The 19,860-nt window shown below is 41.7% G+C and overlaps 1 protein-coding gene across 1 annotated transcript in view; it reads left to right on the top strand.

Moving 5' to 3' along the window:
* SLC6A11 (solute carrier family 6 member 11) overlaps positions 1 to 19,860 on the top strand; it is a 130,549-nt gene that overhangs the window by 91,849 nt on the left and 18,840 nt on the right. The window contains exons 7-8 of the mRNA XM_003785436.3: positions 761 to 864; positions 9,260 to 9,384. Of these exons, the coding sequence (XP_003785484.1) occupies positions 761 to 864; positions 9,260 to 9,384 (229 nt within the window). The remainder of the gene's footprint in view (positions 1 to 760; positions 865 to 9,259; positions 9,385 to 19,860) is intronic.

Below are 19,860 nucleotides of genomic sequence, written 5' to 3'. Positions count from 1 at the left end.
AAAAAAAAAAAAAAAAAAGAAAAGCCTCTGTCGTGCCTGTTGTGCTTGTGTGTATCAAGCTGTCCACAGAAGTCCTCGTCAAAGGGGAGCCTGAGGACTAAGAAAGTCATTGCCTTATGTATCATAGAGGAAATCTACACGGGGGATGTATTTTGAAAGGTGATAAGGCTTTGGTGAGCCTCCCTCACCCCTCCCTTCCTCTCCCCGCCTGTCACCTCTGTGCTCAGGTCAGCTATGCAAATGCATCCCCGTGGACAGAATCTTAGGACAGTGTTCTCATGGTAGTCTTAATCACAGGAAACGAAAGCATTTGTCTGGCTTAAGCATGACTGACTGATAAGTAGGCAGTGGCCCAGGGGCTTATACTCCGTGTTGCATAAGTCCTTGCAACAGTCTGTCAAGAAAGTTCCTTCCCTACTTTGCGGATAAGGAAAACTAAACCTCCAAGAGGTGAAGAAACTTTTCCAAGGTCACACAGCTGAGGCCAGAGTCCTAAACATCCAAATTCTTGCTGTGCAGGACGTTATTATCTTTAACCTCCAGCCAATTCTGAAATTAATTGAAAATATTTATATTTAATCAAGTGGTCTCCAAGAATAGAACGCCTTTAAAAAGTGGTCCTGAGGAGGTTAGGAAGTAGGATTCATGAAACTTTTCCTCTGGGTAAGGTATGGGTGGGGGATTTCAGAAGCCAGGGCCACCCGCTCCCCACGCGTCTGATGTCTTCTCTTTATGCCAATGTCTTTGTGCCTTCCTACAGGTCTGGGTAGATGCTGGAACACAGATCTTTTTCTCCTATGCCATCTGCCTTGGCTGTCTGACTGCTCTGGGAAGTTATAACAATTATAACAACAACTGCTACAGGTGAGCGTTTCCCTGGACCCTGCCTCTTCGCCAAACCCCAAGAGCCCTCTACACTGCCAGGCTAGTTTGTGTCCATCTGCCCACCTTGCCCTCCTGTCCTAGAAGGAGATAGATGGGCGGTTTGTTGGGTGACCAGAGAAGCTGGAAAATAGCAAGTGAAATCAGAGTCCATTCCAGGCTACAAAGCACATCCATTCTGGAATCTCATTCAGGTTTCAGTGCCACCACGGATGGTAAAGATTTATCCCAGTGTGGATGAGTGACCTGCACAAGGTCACACAGCTAGGGCTGAGTCCTTCTACCTCCTATTCAGAAATCTGCTTCTTCTCCTTCTTACTTGACTGTAAAGTTTCCTCCTGTCCCACCTGGAGTGGCCAGTGACCCACGTTGCCCTTAATCTAACCGGCCTCCCTGACCTCCTGCAGCTGGCCACCCTGAGGCTGGGAGGGGGTCCAGGGAATTCAGGGCTGTCTGATCCATGGCTGCTTGGCTTCTCTTACCTGTAGTCTGTGTTCTGCAGTGAGGCCGAGGCCTGCAGAAGGCAGGGGACATGCCCAAGGTCACCCACTAGCACATAGTGGCAGCAGTGGTCTAGGATGATGGTCTATTGAAGTCTCTGCACCCTTGAGCTCAGTACATGACAGGTGATGTTTCCTGAATGGATGGACAGGGCATCTCTTCCTTAGAGTCTAAGGCAGGGTGGGGAATCTTTACATGTTGGGATACTGTGTTAATTTAGCTGTAATCAAATCAAGCTATACTCCAGAAATTTCCATTAGATGTACATGTATATTATTTTGTAAAAATCTATGTGCTCAATAATTTCAAAAAGGAAACTGTTAATTTTAACATTAACCTTCATTGACTTTGTTGTCTGCTTTTTGTTGGAAGCATTTGAATATTTGGTTGCAGCAGGGAGGTCCACAGTTTCACTTAATTCCCTAGTTGGGCATCAGTCCTTTGTGACCGTAAGGCTGTCTTGATTTGGGTGAGGTAGGAGAAAGTAGATTCTCAGTAATAAATTGTTGAAAAACAAGAAAGCATTTGGGGGCATGTTGCCCAAAGCATGGGTATTCCACTGCATTTTTTCCGTATTTCAACTGGATCTTTCTCAGCATCAAAAATGACTTCAAAATGTCATCTACCGAGAGCTCAGTCGATTCCATCTGTAGTTCTTTAGATGCCTTGATGATATCGACTAGGTGAGGCTGAAATGCTAATTCGAGTGTGATGTCATGATTCTCAAAACCTCTCATTGTATTCTCCAACTAATAAGTCTGAACCAGTGGCACTGTCTTCAAACGATCTGCCTGTGTCATCCTGTTCATCCATGACCTTTACTAACTGGGGGAAACGACCTAAAATTTCCTTTTGAAGAAAAACTATTTTGAAAAAAGATAGCTGTTTTCAAAATGCTCAGATCTCTATGCCACATGTCATGTATAGACTTGGTTTTATCTTACAAAGAAATATTCAAGTTGTCTTGATTTGGTAAGAATCACACTTAGAAATGCTGCATTCCTATAGAAATCTTTCAATAATTCACACTGCTGATTGTGTTCTTCATAGAATTTAACTGTCTGTCCTCACAAAGATAAACTTTTGGCTAACACCTATCATTGTGATAGCCACTACACTTTAGAATGGTATGACAGATCCACACTGAATTTCTCATTGTTCAGCTTTGTGAATCTGATGATGCCATTTGGCACGTGCTGGAATATAGTTCACGATACTTACAACTTCTTGCAAAGTGTCACTTAAAATAGTAGCTTTAGCAGAGAGACTTTGCTGGTGCAGGACACAATGGGGAGAAATGAGAGCATCTGGATCTGTTAATCCCTCTTTTATCTGCGCAGTATGTCCTTTATGTTTTCCTGTCAAGGAAGGCGCACCATCTGTACGTACCCTCACTATATTTATCCAATTCAGTCTAACTTCATGCCATTTATCTTGAAAGTTGTTGGAGATATCTAGTCCCCATATTCTGTTTGCAAGAGTTCACAAACCAAGTAGCTCTACATAGCAAAGAAAATCTTCCGTTATGACCCAAATGAAGGATAAAACTTGTGCTGAGATGGTGGTATCGGTTGATTCGTGCAAAGCAATTGCATAATATATGCTTTCCTTTTGAAGCAGTGCATGAAGTTGTGAAGGTGATTCATACGGCTGATCAGTTATGATTCTTGAAAGAGGCCGTTGTTCATACATGGAAACATTCATGGCGCCCTGTATCCTACAACTTCAGCAATGCATTCTTTTGCAATTTCTGCATCACTGAATGGCCGCCAATTTCCCCAAGTATAAAAGCTGCTTTATACATTGCTTCAGTAACAGTATTTTCAGAGCTTATTGCTGCTTGAAATAATCATCTTTGCTTTTGCTTTTCATCATTTAATCTCTGCAATACAACCTTCCACACCCTTCCTTCTAATTTAAAATATTTGTGGTCCTTCTGAGTGCTATAATGCTGGTGAGCATTGAATTCCTTTAATGTAGACATTGCAGGATCACATACCAAGCAAATCATCTTATCTTTGGCAGAAGCAAAATAATATTGCCACTCCCAGTGCTTATTTAAAAATCTGTTGTCTTTAGTGTTTTCTTGGTCTTCTTTGGCATTGCAGCCTGTTGAAAAAAAATTCTGTTTATCCAGCAGAATTAAAAAATACTGTTGATCTGTGCAACTCATCACACATTCCACTTCAAATAGAAATACAGTGCACTGTTGTCGAAAGCTGATAACAGACTAAAGTACTCGACCCCCATAAACTCTCTCCAACCAGCCTCATGCAATAGCAGTGCCAGTCAGGCTGGGATAAGTTAGAACTAAATCATGAGTGTAGCAGCTGTCAAATTAGCCCCAATGATTTCCTTATGTTCTAATTGTGCTGGTCAGTTTGGAAGGATTATTTCATTGAAGCTTATTTTATTCTTTGGTATTTTTTTAATTTCAGATTAATATGAGGGTGCAAATGTTTAAGTTACATTGTATTTATTTATTTTTGAGACAGAGTCTCACTCTGTCACCCTAGGTAGAGTGCTGTGATGTCATCATAGCTCCTGACAACCTCAGTCTCTTGGGCTCAAATGATCCTTTTGCCTCAGCCTCCCAATAGCTGGGACTACAAGCATGTGCCACTATGCCCATCTAGTTTTTCTATTTTTAGTAGAGATGAGGTCTCGCTTTTGCTCAGGCTGGTCTCAAACTCCTGAGCTCAAGCAATCCACCCACCTCAGCCTTTCAGTGGAATGCTGGGATTACAGGCCTGATTGTTTTCATTTCTAAAGTAAAGTTTAAATTATAATTGAGCCCTTGACCCCGGGAGCGTGCTGAACACCCTCACATTGTGCTCACTAGGTGAGATCTGCCAATCATCCTCCCTCCTCTCTCCCCCTTTTCCCTCCTCTCCCTCCTGTCCTCTTGTCCCCCCAGACTATACTTGTATTTTTTCTTTCATGTAGGTGTGTAGTTGTTTATATATTGGTTTCATATTGAGTACATTGGATACTTTTTTCCCATTCTTGAGATACTTTACTAAGAACAATGTGTTTCATCTCCATCTAGGCAAACACAAAAGATGTAAAGTATCCATCTTTTCTTATGGCTGAATAGTGCTCTCTGTTATACATATGCTGCACTTTGTTCTTTTGTATTTTTAATACATTCAGTTTAAAAAGAAAATAGAAATAAAAAGATAAACGAGAATATGTTAATAAAAAATTAAAGGATTTAGTCTATAAAATTTGGATTCAGTCAAAAGGCGACACTTAAGGACCTAAAAGGCCACATGTGGCTTTAAGGCTATAGGTTCCCCACCCCTGGTCCAAGAGCTTCTTAATAGAGTTGTGGAATAATAACAGTGAAGCCACTGCTGATCACAGATTAAAGAGTTAAATATTTTTAAAGGAAACTGCTCTGTAACTAGGAGTAAAATATCAATTCCAGAATGGAAAAAAAAAAGTAGAAAACATAAAAAATAATTAAAGAAATCTAAGTGACAAATTGGTCCACATAAAAATCTAGAGCTTCTAAATTTCTGGAGAGAAACTCAGAAAACTATTCAAAATAGCCACTTCCATAGAGTGGGACTGGGAAGGCAGAGATGGGCGTCTTCCCACCTGTGCCTCCTGTACAATTTAAATGGGTTTTTTGTTTTGTTTTGTTTTACCTCTGAGAACATATTTCTTTCATAATTTAAAAAATCAGGTTAATATGAATATCATCTACATACTTATCTCTAAGTAAAATAAGAAAATCTATAAAATTAAAGGGCATAGTAACAGCATAGACTACAAAGGGCTTATTATAACCATAATATGTAATGAATACAAACAGATCAATATGGAAAACACTAAAACACCAGTAGAAAAATAAGCAATATGATCTTAAAATAGTGAGATTGTTTTTCTCAAGTAGCAAATTGGCAGTGGTGTAAAACTGAATCCTATTCCTCATAGGCAAAGGGTCATTTCACACTCTGCTGGTAGGAGGGAAACTTGGAACTAACAAGCACATCGTTTGGTCATTGTGTGGCTCAGGTAGAATCAGCCATTTGGAATAACTTTTGTAAATGGTAAGTTCCCTCCCTCATTATCCCCATCTTTGAGATGGGAAAAGGGAGACTCCTGGAGGTAGTTCTGAGCTAGTTGTGGCAAAGTCAGGACTCCGGCCAAGGTCTCTCAGTCTCCATCCCAGGCTGTCTGTTTACCCCCTTTCCAGAAGCTAACTTAGATGGCTTCATTAACTCGCTTGTTAAGTCAGCAGTGTTTCCTGTGTGCCTGCTGAGTGGGAAGCATCTCGACCAGGGGCAAGCCAGACAGCAACGGCACAGACTATAGAGTTCATGATTTGGGGAAACTGAGGCACTGAGGAAGTCAAAGTGGGCACGTCCAACATGCTGGGAAGAAAATCTATTGTAGAATCCACTGGGCTATTAGACATCAGGTTCTGTTGTTTTGGGGTGTCTTTGAACAAAACGAAATTGGGTATTGCTGGATGACAGAGAGATGCTGCGAAAAGGTGGACGGGAAGGCCCGGCTGCCGTAAGGAAGTTTCCAGGCTCTTACAGAGGATGTGGGTCTGGGCCATGATAGGTAAAGCACTTTGTCGGCCTCAACACGGAATCTTAGAATTCAATGGACAGGAAGAGAGAGGCACTGGAGAGGAAGAAGAGTGCAAGCAGCCTTCTGGTCTGGGCCGAGTCTGATTCCCGCCCCACTGGGATACCAGGGAGGGATGCTGTCCGCATAGGGGGCCCTCCTGGCTGGGAACTACAGAAATCACTTGGTCTCTAGCACCCTGAGCTGGCCTGTCTGCACTCTGAGGACACAGGATGTTCTTGTTCCCCACCGTACCCCTCACATGTAGTTCAGTGCTGGCTTAGGGCCAAGGAGCAAAAAAGGACCCGCCCCATTATGCAAATGAGCAGACCCTGGCTGTGGAGGTTGTCACTTTCTTGTGTTCACATTGCCAGTGATGGGGTATTGCTCTTTGCCCAAGTCTTCCTGGCTCCTACACCCCCATTCTGGACTAGTAAGGATGGCCAGTTCTTTCTCAAGCCCTGAGCTTGAAGAGGACTTGGCCCGTGTCTGGAGGCAGTGGCCACTTTGGTCCCTGCTAAGTGCATGGGGGCGTGTGCTGGCCTCTGTGGATCCCGTCTGTGCTCTCACCCGACAGGCAGGGTTTGATTCCCTCTCTCCCAACAGCAGAAGAAAGCAAATCCCCTAGGTGACACTGCAAAATCAAAAGGTTGGTTTTATTTCCGCTTCCAAATTGTTCCACAAGCGGGTCTTCCTAACGCAGAGTAAATTAGTACCCTCTCTGCTGACAGCATAATAGCTTCTGGAGGTCTTAAAAGCCCAGCTCAGCTCCTGCTGACTTCAAAGCACTCTTACATAAGCCTTTCACCTAGACATGGCAACAGGGGGAGGAATTAGAGGGACAGGAACAGAGCGAACCAGGCAGGGAAAATCCTCCCTTCAGAACACATGCTGCTAAGCTGCTTCTACTTGAAGATGTGGGTGGTCCAGGGCCTGGGGAGGAGGGGGAAGGTCACAGGGCTGCAGGGGACCTCAGGTACATCCCTAAAGGGCTCCTTCATCCCTCCCTCTGTCCTCTGTGGCGTGAGACATCACTCAAGCGGCCTCTGCAGGAATATGGGACAGGGACATTTGTTTTTCAACACCCATACAGATACCCAGAGATAAATTTCAAAAGTTGGGATTTGGAAGTCCTGATTCTTAGGGTGTATCATTTTTGTTTAGCTCCTAGAAGCTCATGGGCTTTGGTGTCTGAGACGACTGGATTGACATTCCCCATTCACGAATTGACCAGGCCACCTTGAGAATGTGACTTGCTTCCCCTAAGCCTGGGGATTCAGTGAAAGGCAGCACAGGGCCTGGCACACTGCAGGTTCTTAAAACATGATATAGGACAGTTCCAGAATATACATATGGGGAAAATCTCCCCTCCTCCAAATCACTTCATTTCTCAGTGTTTGGCAAGTCAGGGCCCTTGTGCCTCAGACTTCAGGAAACAGGCATAGGAGCAGATTTATACTGACTTGGGAATCATTCTGCTCTTACCTGGGCTAAGCTAAATTTACTTTTGAGTAGCAGTTACATCAGGCTTGTAGATAAAGTCCTCAGGTCTGTCAGCCCAGCTAGCATCCACAGTGGCAGAAGAGGTCTTTAACGGGACCTGTATCACTCACTCACTATCACAGTAATGCTGCATAACAAACATCCCCAGTACCCAGGGCCTGATCACAACAAGTGTTCACTTTTATTACTCACAAGCCTCTGGTCAGCTGGGGGGCTCTCCTTCAGGCTGTGGGTTGGGTGGGCTTGGCTCCAGGGTCCAGCCTGAGATCTGCTCCACATGTGTATATTCTGGGGTCCAAGATAGAGGGACAGCAGCATCCCTGGGGGAAATTCTCATTAAAAATCACAGCAATGATAAAGGACAAGTCCAATCATGCAAGCACATCTTCAACCTCTCTGTCACATTTGCTAAAATCTTCTTCTCCAAAACAAGTCTTGTGGCTAAGCCCAAAGTCCATGGGGTAGGGAAATATACGCAATCCTAAAAAAGAAGGTCAGGGGAGTGACTACGTGCTGAAAAATATTATCATTTGATCTAGGGCAGAGTCCAAGAGTCCATGCTGTTATCCAAGCATGTTGTCTTATAGCCAGTGAGATGCAGTTCAAAGAGAAGATATTTGAGGAGAATTGGAACCCAGGGCTTCTGACCTCCAGTCCAATGCTGTCTCCATCATGGCCTTGAGTCCTAGGGCCTTCTCAAGGCAACAAACATTGTGTAACAGTCACCAACAACATTAGTAACCTTTGGTTGCATTACAGAAAGTATTGTGTCAGGAAAAGAAGAGGTGAGAGTCCTGGTCATAGAATTCTTGAGTCTAGTCCTAAATGTGATCATTGAAGAGGGGTTGGATATGCCAGAGTGTATTACAGGCCAGCTCACCACCCACAGGGACGAGACTGAGGCTAATCATGCCTTTGGCAGGAGGTTGGATGAGGTCACCTGGGAGCTCCGTCTGTATAAATTGAGGGTATTGACATGACGAAATCCCAAGTCTGGGCACCGCAGAGGCTGAGATCCCAAGAGGCTGATCCCCTGATTTGGCAATGTGAGGATGCTAAGCCCGAGGTAGGAGGGCCTGGAACTTGAAGGTACCATCTTTATCTTGACAGAACTCCATCGTTCATAGTCTGTTTCTCCTGAGTCATGACTTTAGGCTGGTGAGTCTCTCCCAAGAGCAGGGGACAGTCACTGCCTCATTAAATCTCTCCATACGGGGTTCTGACCTGGAAGGAGCTGCCCTTCACAGCAGCAGTCAGGGATTGAGCAATGAGATCTGGCAAACGCTGTTCTCATAAACAGCTTGGCTGGAACGGGCGTGTGATCAAGCCTCTCCTCCCAGAGGCTGCTGAGAGCTTCAGGTGTGAGGTCCGTGGTTGCTCCCCTGGCTGAGAAGCAGCCTTTTCTCACTCAGAGGCTTCCTCTACCTTTCTTGCTATGAGCTCCCAGGAATAGCGTCCTCTCTTGCTTTCCCTGACTTTCTCTCCTACCAGGGATCTGGAGGAGTGTTGGTCCATCTCCAAGTATTTTTTCACTAGTTCTGAATTTTCCTACTTGCTGGCCTCCTTTCCTTGCCACCCCCACTCTGAGGAGGGGTGTGACTTACCTTATCTCTGGAAATGCAGGAGAGGCTGTGTGACTGTGGGCCAATCTCCTAACCCTTCTAAACCAGAAATGCTCCATCAGGAAAATGGGGCTGTCTGTGCCCACTGGCCCTGCAGGACAGCTGTGGCCGTGGTTCGGTGGCTGTCCTGCCCACCTTAACCCAGTGCCACCTGTGCTTCCCTGCAGGGACTGCATCATGCTCTGTTGCCTGAACAGCGGCACCAGCTTCGTGGCCGGGTTTGCCATCTTCTCGGTCCTGGGCTTCATGGCATACGAGCAGAGTGTGCCCATTGCTGAGGTGGCAGAGTCAGGTAAGTTTGCCGAGGGTGGAGATGTACAAGGCCAGGGTGGGTGAGGGAAGCCCTGGAAGGTGACCGTAGTGAAAACACAATCTTCCTCCTCAGCCCCTTACCTCCTGGTTTCAGGTCTTAGGAAGTAGCCCCACCAACCATCCATAATCCGGGAATCACATGGAAGGGACACCTCCTCCCTCCTGAATCCAGGGCATCCTCAAGTCCCATCAGTTCTGACTCCCTCGTGTCTGGGCACTTCATCCACTCCCCCTGGCTCCAGACTGTCTCCCCACTAGGCTGGGCTGCCATGATCATCTCCCTTCACCCAGGTGGCTGCAGGAACCTGTCACTGGACTTCCTGCCTCTGCTATTGTCCCTTCCATTCTACTTTGCCCTGCAGGGTGACGTTTTCCAACACTCAAATCTGAACCTGTTCTTCCCTGACACTGAACCTTTCTTGGCCTCTCATAGTGCTGGGTTCTTAGCTTGACCACGAGGCCCTACACTGCCCCACTCCTGTGGCCTCACCAGCCTCTCCACCCACCTTACACCCCCACACTCACACCACCCTGCCACAGTGGTTTGTTTTACTTTTGTGACATACTCACCTCCTGCTAACTCAGGGCCTTCACTATTCCCTCTTCTTGGAGAGCCTCTTTCCCCCTCTCTTTCCCAGGTCCAGGCGTGGAATCCCCATGAGTGTGATAGCCTTCAGTGCAGATTAACATGGGGTTATATCACACCCACCACAGGCAGAGTTACCATTGCTGAGCTGATTGTGCAAAATGATGAAAAACCCTTCTCTTGATTTCCATGGTGCTTGAATTTGTGGGAAATTCCATGTATATGAAAAAGTACAAAAATAGATTTGGTTTACTGACAAATAATAGGATTGTCACCTCAGATAAACATAAATAGGTTTTTTACCTACAGGCATGTCCAGCAGGATGGTTAGCTGGGAGCAGCCGCTAGGGTGTCTGGCTTCCATCTGCCCAAGGCCCATTCTGCCCCCATTCCTCAGGACAGCCCTTCCCTTGTGATCCTCTGTTTGTGTTTGGTGTGCACAGTCAGAGAGGTGCCCCTCTGCCCCACCAAAAGAGGAAGCTGGTTACTGAGCTCTGCTGCATGACTGCTCGGGCTCCGCTGTCCTCTTGATCATGTTTATCAGAGATACAGAGGATCCTTACTGAAATCAGGAGTTCAGAGCTGGACCACAGGATTTTAATATAGTTAAACCACTGGGTATATACTCAAGGAGTAGAAACCGTCTCTCAGGTTACCTCATGTGATCTTTAGCTCAGCGCTGTACAGTTGTACTTTTCTATCCCCATTTTACAGATGAAAAAACTGAGGCTCGGATTGGTGAGATCATTTACCTAAGGTCACACAGGCTGGCAATGACAGAGCTGGGTCTTAACCCAGGCTGTCTGACCTTTGAGCTCATTCTGTGACCACTCCATCCCACTGTGGCCAGAGTGCCTGACACTTCACCAAATATCCCTGCACCTTCCTTGCCAAAAATCACAGGGCAGCCCTATGAAGAGGAGTTGTTACCTTTCCTGTAGCAGCTTTAATTTCTCTTGAAAATCCTTTTCCACCTCTCTAACACGAAGGTCCTAATTCCCACCCCACAGTGTTGAGATAGTGTATCTATAGCACTGTTGTTATTATTTTTGTCATTACTTCCGTTGTATAGGTAAATCTCAGAGAGGAGTCATAGAAAGAAAGAAATAATTTTGTTGGTATTTTTTAAATTTAAAACCAAAAGCATATTCATTGTTGAAATATAAATAAATTTTAATAAAGGAAAAGAAGTTCAATCCAAATCCAGTACAACACTTTGGGGTTACCCTGCTAGGATTTTTCATGCATATGTAGCTATAAGTGTGGTGATCAAAACTAGGTCATAATATCCTTGGTGTCACGTAGGCTGAATTTTTCCATTTACAAGAAAGCATACAGAGCTTACTCCTTAGTAAAAGGAGAGCTCCATCATGAGTTTTAATGGCTGTATGGAATTCTGTTGGATGGATGTGCCGTAATTGATTTACCCTGTCCTAGTCATTGGCCTTAGGTTAGTTGTTTTTCATGCACTACCTCATGAAATGCTCATGGCACCTTTGTAAAGCATGCTTTATCAGGGCCCCTGCTCATAGGCTGCACAGACTGTGCCCAGCCCAACTCCAGCAGAGGCTATGCACACAAAAGCTCTGGGCCCATTACAGGTGAGGATCCTGCAGTTCAGGGAGGTGATGTGGTTTGCCCAAGATCACAAAGCTCATAAGTAGTACAGCCTGGATCTGGCTTCTTCTGCCTCTCTTTCTTCTATTGCTCTTGGTGCCCAAGTAAGAAAGCCTGTTCTGTGCCCCTGCTTAGGGGTATAGATCAGACCAAGATCCTCTTTAAGAGTCTGCCATTTGGAGAAAATGAAAATTGCAACTAAATCTGTAGCTACTTCACCTTTCTCAGAAGGACCTGAGCTCGCTTTCTGGGGAATGACTTTTGGAAGATATTTAATTAGATCCCAGAACATTCAGTGGGACATCCCAGCACACTTTGGAGACTGAGCCAGAAAGTCAGAAGGTATTTTTTGCAGGGCTCAGATTTTGCCCTCTTGTAAGCCCATGCCCAAGATTTGCTGATGCTTCATGGAGACTCTCCTGTCTCTCTGATACTTTTACGATCAGGGTGCTCTCTCCTGGAGTAGAGATTTTACATAGCTTTTAGTTGAGTCTTGCTTTTTAAATCCAGTCTGATAATCTGTGCCTTTTAACTGAAGTATTTTGTCTACATGTATTTTGTAATTATTGATAATGGTTAGGTTCTGAAGTCTGCTTTAAGGCAGAAAATAATTAGAATAATAATAAGAAATGGGAAATGTCAATTGTGTGGTAGAAGTGCAAAGTGATATGTTATTAACCCTAAGTAGATGTTGATAAATTACAATGTATATTTTTGGTCCAACTGCTCAGAATATAATAAAAAGAGTAGAGCTAAAAAGCCAATGGAGGAAATAAAATTGCGTGTTAAAAAATATTGATCAGTCCAAAATAATGCAGGGAAAGCACAGTAGAGTAAAAGTAAGCAAAACCAGAAATCTAAAAAGAAAACAAATACAAAACAGTGGTCTTAAACCCAACCATATTGATAATTACATTAAATGTAAACAGAATAATTTAGAGGCAGAGATTATCAGACTGGATTAAAATAATAAACAAGACCCAACTCTAAGATGTCTAAAAGAGATGTGCTTTAAATTTTAAGGTACAGTTAAATAAAGCATAAAAGAATAAGAAAATGTATACTATGCAAACAATAAGCATAAGAAAACTGGCTTAACTATATTAGTATTAGAGTAGATGTCAAGTCAAGGAATACTACTGGAGATAAAGAGGAACACTTTATACTCATCAAATGGGCAATTCATTGGAAAGACATAACAATGTGTTTGTACCTGATAATAGAAATTTTAACTTAAACTTAAAACTGACAAAACTAAAGGGGAAAATAGACAAACATACTTGGAGATTTTAGCACCTCTTTCTCACTAATGATAAAACAACTGTATAAAATACTGATAAAGACATAAAGCCTGAATACTACTACTACCACATTAACTTAATTGACATTTGTAAAACACAGCACCTAGTAACTGTAGAGGATAGTTCTTTTCCAATGGACATGGAAAGTTCACCAAGATAGACTGTACACTAAGCTATAAAATACATCTCAAATATTTAAAGAGGTTGAAATTATGTAGTATTCAAAATATGTTCTCTACTACTGAATTAATTAGGTATCTGTAACAATATCTAGAAAATCCCCAAGTGTGTGTAAATTAAGCAATATACTTCTAAATAGCCCAGAGTTCAAAGAAGAAAGTATTTCAAACTTAATGGCAATGAAAATACAACATATCAAAATCTGTGTGATGTAGTTTAAGTACTTCAAGGAAAAATTGTAGCCTTAAACGTCTATATTAGAAAAAAGGTTTAAAATTTTAAATCTGATTTTCTATCTTAAGATGCTAAAAAGGAAGTAAAAATTAAACCCACAGTAAATAGAAGCAAAGAAATAATAGAAGTAAGACATAAAAACAATAGGAAATATTTTAAAACCCAAAATTTGATCTTAGAAAAGATGAACCAAATTAATAATCCCTTAGCAAGACTAAAATCAAGAAAAAGTTAGGAAAAGCACAAATAACTAATATCAGGAATGAAAAAGATCATATGGCTACATATTTAATATCTGTAGACATTAAAATTGAGACTAAGAGAATATCATGTCAAGTTAACACGTATGATAATGTAGATTGGGAAAAATTACTTAAAAATATAATTTATCCAGACTGAATAAGGAAGAAATTAAAAAAATGAATAGCTCTTCATCTTTTAAAGAAATTGATTTTATTATTAAAAATCTTTTCACCAAGAAAACTCCCGGCCCTGATGGTTTTACTGGTGAATTCTATCTGACATTTATGAAATATGAAAGACATATGAAAGAATAGTATGAAAGACACATTAGTCTTATATAAACTTTTTTAAAACTTAGAAGAAGGAAGATTTCTGAGTATCTGAGAATAATGACAGCTGTATGGCTACTTATCTCTCAAAATTTTCTTCCCAAACAGTAAGAAAAAAATAAGAAAGTCAAAGTATATACTACACAAATCATGCTGCCTCCTTGAAAATTAAAAAATGTTAAAACTGCAAGTAACTGATGAAACAAAAAGAAAAATCACGAAATCCCAAGGCATAGTTTTTCCAACTACTGCTCTTGACTGCACAGCTGCAAGGCTTTGTGGTGAGCAAAGGTAGACTGATAAAAACTTTGGAGAAAGACAGAGAGAAAGGCAAGCAAAGGATTCTAAGGCTGATGTGGAGCAACCACCAGATTAAATCTACTATAAATCTGATACTATTGGAAAAGACCCAAGACAGATCCTGTAGCAGGGACTATAGAAAAGGGATTGGAAATATGTGTTATTTAAGGGGAAATATCCACTTAGAGTAGTAGGTATCTGGTCTGTTTTAAAAGTGGCATCATTTGAAACACATAGCTTTTGGGGGAGGAAAAAGGTCAAAAAATAAAAGAGGAGCACCCTTGGACAATTAGGTGGTGAAGGGAAAACCAAGGGGAAAAAAAGGTAAGATATAAATTTCCTTAAAACAAAAAAGAACCATAGGATAAAGGGTGGAGAGCTCACACTTCCCCCAGGAGGGAGAAGTACCTCTCCTTCTAAGTACATGAGCTTTGCTGATGGAAGAGGGCACCATTAAACTATGAATACTATAAATTACCCAATGACATAAGATGAACTTCACTTTGAGAAAGATCAAAGTCCATACAAGCTATTGCAGAAAGTTAGGAATAGAAATTTCCCACATGTCAAAAAAAGAACTGTGCTTCTCTTCTAAAAACCAGTTGTGAAGTAGGTAAAAAATGTAAGTCAGCAGGTCAACAGAATTAAATAGACTCAAACAAAATCTGAAAGATGTGAAGAAAATACTGTGAACCAGAAATTCAGAACTAACAGACGGCAGAGTGGAGAGGGGCAGAAAAAAATTAAAGAGAGTTGATTACACTTGGGAGTAGGGGGAAAGAAAGACAAAATTATCTCAGAAATGAAGAATAAATTACAAGGTGTCCCGTGGAACGTAGTCTGAACAAGGGACATGGAGAAAAGGGAGAAAAACAATCAAGTGAATGAAAATGAGATAAAGAAAAAATGAAAAGTGATCGCCCCCCTAAAAACCTAAGTGGAATATAGGCAAAGAAGAAATAGTATTATCCCTCAAGAAGAAAAATGAAAACATGGAATGGAGGTTAATACTTACAACTATAAGAAACTTTTCAGAAGTGCATGAAGGACTGAATCTATAAATTAAGGGAACTTCTTGGGTACCAGAGAAAATATCCAGAATGATCCACCCCAGGACATCTTAGTAAAGCTCTAGTTTAAACTTTTAAGGATAAATATAACATCCTTAAGATTTTTCTAGCAAGAAAAGAAAAACAATCAAATAATTCTAAAGGCAAAGGATTATACTGGCATCACACTTTTCAAAAACGGCATGCATGCTGGGCATGGTGCCTCACACCTGTCATCTATTATAATACTCTGGGAGGCTGACGCGGGTGGATTGCTTGAGCTCAGGAGTTTGAGACTAGCCTTAGCAAGAGTGAGACCCTGTCTCTACTAAAAACAGAAAAACTAGGGCGACACCTGTGGCTCAGTGAGTAGGGTGCTGGCCCCATATACAGAGGGTGGCAGGTTTCAAACCTGACCCCAGCCAAACTGCAACAACAACAACAACAACAAAAACAACAACGAAAAAACAGAAAAACTAACTAGGCATGGTGACACACACCTGTAGTCTCAACTACCTGGGAGGCTGAAGCAAGAGGATTGCTTAAACCCAAAAGTTTGAGGTTGCTGTGAGCTGTGATGTCATGGCACTCTAGCCTGGGGCAACAGAATGAGACTCTGTCTCAAAAAAAAAAAAAAAAGGGAAAAGCAAGACAACAATGGAGCAGAATTTTTTAATTCACAAGAAGTAGAATCAAGGCTTTGATATCTAGCCAAGAAATCACATATGTAGGCCATAGAAAATCCATTTTCAACATATAAGAATTTAGAGAATTCTGTATTCAACAGTCCTTTGGAGTAATATTCTAAAGGATGAGCTTTAGTCAATCCAATAATGACCTGGGAAACTTCAGAGAAAGGACTGGTGGTCAACACTTAAACATATTTAATTGTATAACTTAGACTAGAGCCAACATGGGGAAGAGGAAGAGGACTAATGTAGAAACACTTTGTACTGTTACAATAGAAATAATTTTACTAAAAGTTGAGAAGAGAAGGAAAAAGGAAAGAGAAAAAAAGTTGTGAAGCTAATTGTTAAGCAATAAGTTTTGTTAAAAGATAATGGTGAGGAGAATCGGGAATGCAAAATAATAAAAGGTTAAAATAAGAAAACAGGGCCTAGGGCAGTACCTGTGCCTCAGTGGGTAGGGCGCTGGCCCCATATACCAAGGGTGGCAGGTTCAAACCCGCCCCCAGCTGAACAGCAACAAAAAATAGCTAGGTGTTGTGGTGGGCACCTGTAGTCCCAGCTACTCGGGAGGCTGAGGCAAGAGAATTGCCTAAGCCCAAGAGCTGGAGGTTGCTGTGAGCTGTGATGCCACGGTGGCACTCTACTGAGGGTGATAAAGTAAGACTCTGTCTCTAAAAAAAAAGAAAGAAAACAGGGCCTGAAGACATCTAAAAAGGTAAAAGTATGAAGGTAGCCACTAGAACACAAATATAAAACTTCCTAAATGCCAAAATAAATTTGCAAACAAAATAGCAAAGAATATATATCTTGCAGAGAAACATAAGAAATATAAAAAATAGAATTAACTAGAAAATATTTTGACAGTTAAGACTAATAAACGTGGCTCGGCACCTGTGGCTCAAGTGGCTAAGGCACCAGCCACATACACCTAAGGTGGCAGGTTCGAATCCAGCCCAGGCCTGCCAAACAACAATGATGACTGCAACCAAAAAATAGCTGGGTGTTGTAGCGGGCGCCTGTGGTCCCAGCTACTTGGGAGACAGAGGCAGGAGACTCACTTAAGCCCAGGAGTTGGAGGTTGCTGTGAGCTGTGATGCCAGGGCACTCTACCCAGGGGGACAGCTTGAGGCTCTGTCTCAAAAAAAAAAAAAAAGACTAATAATCGTGATGTGTATATTTCACTTATTAAAAGAAATGATTTTCAACTTGGTTCACAAAACAAGACCCAAGTATATGCTGCATGTAAAGAAATACCTAAAACAGAGTGATCTACAAAGGCTAAAAATAATGAAATAAAAAATGATAGTGATGCTGATATCAGAAAAAGTAGAATTCAAGCCTAAAATCATTAAGCATGACAATGAATTGCACATTTTAGTGTTGAAAGCCAAAATTTACAGTGAAGCCACAATTCACAACACATGTGAAAGTGTATGTACCAAACAACACAGAGGTCACCTTTATGAAGCAAAAAACTGTACTCAAGGAGAAGGTGGCTCCTGTGTCTCAGTGAGTAGGGCGCCAGCCCCATATACCGAGGGTGGCGGGTTTGAACCCGGCCCCGGCCAAACTGCAACTAAAAAAAATAACTGGACATTGTGGTCGGCACCTATAGTCCTAACTACTCGGGAGGCTGAGGCAAGAGAATTGCCTAAGCCCAAGAGCTGGAGGTTGCTATGAGCTGTGATGCCACAGCACTCTACTGAGGGTGACAAAGTGAGACTCTGTCTCTTAAACAAAAAAAAAGACTCAAAGAGATGTAGAAGAAAACAAACTGACAACTACAGAAAACTCACTATACTAAACACACTTACCAATAAAAATGAAAGAATGAAAATCATTCCTGCTCAAAAAAAAAAGAAAAAGAAGGACAATAATAACAAAGTGAACCAAAAGAAAGCACAAGAAGAAAGTGATAAAGCAGAAATTAGTGAGGTGGAAAATAGAAAATATATCTAATTAATACATTTAAGATTTTATTTTTTAAAAAATAGACAAATAAGATGCTCAAGCTCAAAAGGGAGAGTGTACAAATAAAGTAAGAAATGACCAGGGAGGAAATAACCACTGACCGAGAAGAAATTTTTAAAAATTGTAAGAGTCTACTTTGCAGTCACAGAGGCGGAGACCAGGCTTCCCTTCCAGCCTCTCTGAAGGTTTGCTGAAGTGACTGACAACAGAGAGATTAATAGGAGAAAAGGCGTAACATGGGGGAATCACAGAGGAATGATTCCCTAATGATCCAGTGAAATCTAGGTGCTTATCTACCCTTCTTCATAAGGAAAGGAGGGGGCCTAGGAGTAAATGACTTTTGTTATAAATGAATAAGCCCAAAGAAAAATGGCCTGAGACCAAGTTCATCTGAGCTCTGGGGGCAATACAGTGACCAATAAGATTTCACTGTGAACAAAGGTTGTCTTCTTAGACAGATAAAATCTCCCCAGTAATCTCTCCAACCTACCTTCAGCAGAATAGATGGAAAATCTTTCTGTGCATGGTAATGACTCCCAGTCTCTTCCCTGGCTAGTCTGTGGTTAATCTTTACAGGGTATTTGATGAGATTCCTATAAAGGGAATCTTAAGACAATTACATTTCTTTTGGAAAGAAGCTTCCCTAGTCAGGTAAGGAAATCCCAGAGAGAGTCCTGCCCTGCTGCAACTGCTCTGGAAAAGAAGGAGAGTTAGAGAGACAGGGGAGAGGGCCTAGGGTCAGGGAGAGACCTTGGTTCTGAAGCTTGCTTCTGAGTCTTTCAATTTCTTTTAATTCGAAGCATTCAATATGCCAAAGTGCCAGATTTGGGGGTATTGTGTTTTTTGAGTACCAACATAGTCATCTATGCACATAAATTTGAAAACATAGATGAAGTGGGGGTTTTTTTTGTTTTTGTTTTTTTTTTTTAGGAAAATACAGATTACCAAAATGAGTCAATTCCGTATTGGATTTAAAACACTCAGTCTGATTTCCACATAAGAAATAGACAAAGTTATTGAGAGACTACCCCACTACCAAACACCGTGCTCAGATGGTTTTGCAGAGGAATTCTACCAAACCTTCTAGGACTAGTACTCTGTAAATTATTCCAGAGCTTTAAATGGGAAAGAAAACCTCCTAAGTCCTTTTATGAAGCATATATAATATTGATACTTAAACCTGCGAGAGACAATACAAAGAACAAATACTACTGGGGTCAATATCACTCATGCATATTGAGGGAAAAATACTAAGTAAAGTATCAGCAAACAGAATCCAAAATCACAAAAAGAAGATAATATACCATGACCAAGTAGGATGGAGTTCAGGAATAACGCAAAGTTGATTGACTGCTAGGAAAGCCCTTATACTGTATTCATATATCTAAATCTGGAAAAAGTTCTTTGACAAAATTTAGCACCCATTTACAATATAAAATAACCAAGAAAGTAGAAATTAAGAGAGATTTTTAAATGGTGTGCATATGTGCATTTGTAAAAGTTTAAAAAGAAAATATTTATAGTATCCATCATGTGAGACAGATGGGAATATGAGGATATATGGCCATTCATTTGTACAAAAGATAGAAAAGCTCGACTGGAAACCCAGGAGAATGTTCACCTTCGAGGTTGAGTGGAAAGGGAGTGGGAAGAAGAGAGGTGTGGGAAGGAGGTAGGAAGGATGAGGAGGCAGCAGTTTTCCAAGGGTATCTTTATTATTTGCTTGGACTCTGAGTAATGTTTCACATACCTTGCAAAAGAAATAAACAATGGCTTTTGGGGGTGGAACCCAACATGGCATGCAAACAGTAAGAAACAAAGCTAACTGTACAGGAATGCAGACAGTAGCTAACTGTGCAGACAGTAACCACCAAGGCTAACTGTACACGAATGCAGACAGTAACCACCAAGGCTAACTGTACACGAATGCAGACAGTAATCGACAAGGCTAACTGTA

Source organism: Otolemur garnettii, unplaced genomic scaffold (assembly GCF_000181295.1).
Source record: "Otolemur garnettii isolate 467f Iridium unplaced genomic scaffold, OtoGar3 scaffold00015, whole genome shotgun sequence".
Taxonomy (NCBI): Eukaryota; Metazoa; Chordata; class Mammalia; order Primates; family Galagidae; genus Otolemur; species Otolemur garnettii.
This window is presented reverse-complemented; position numbering and strand designations above follow the sequence as displayed.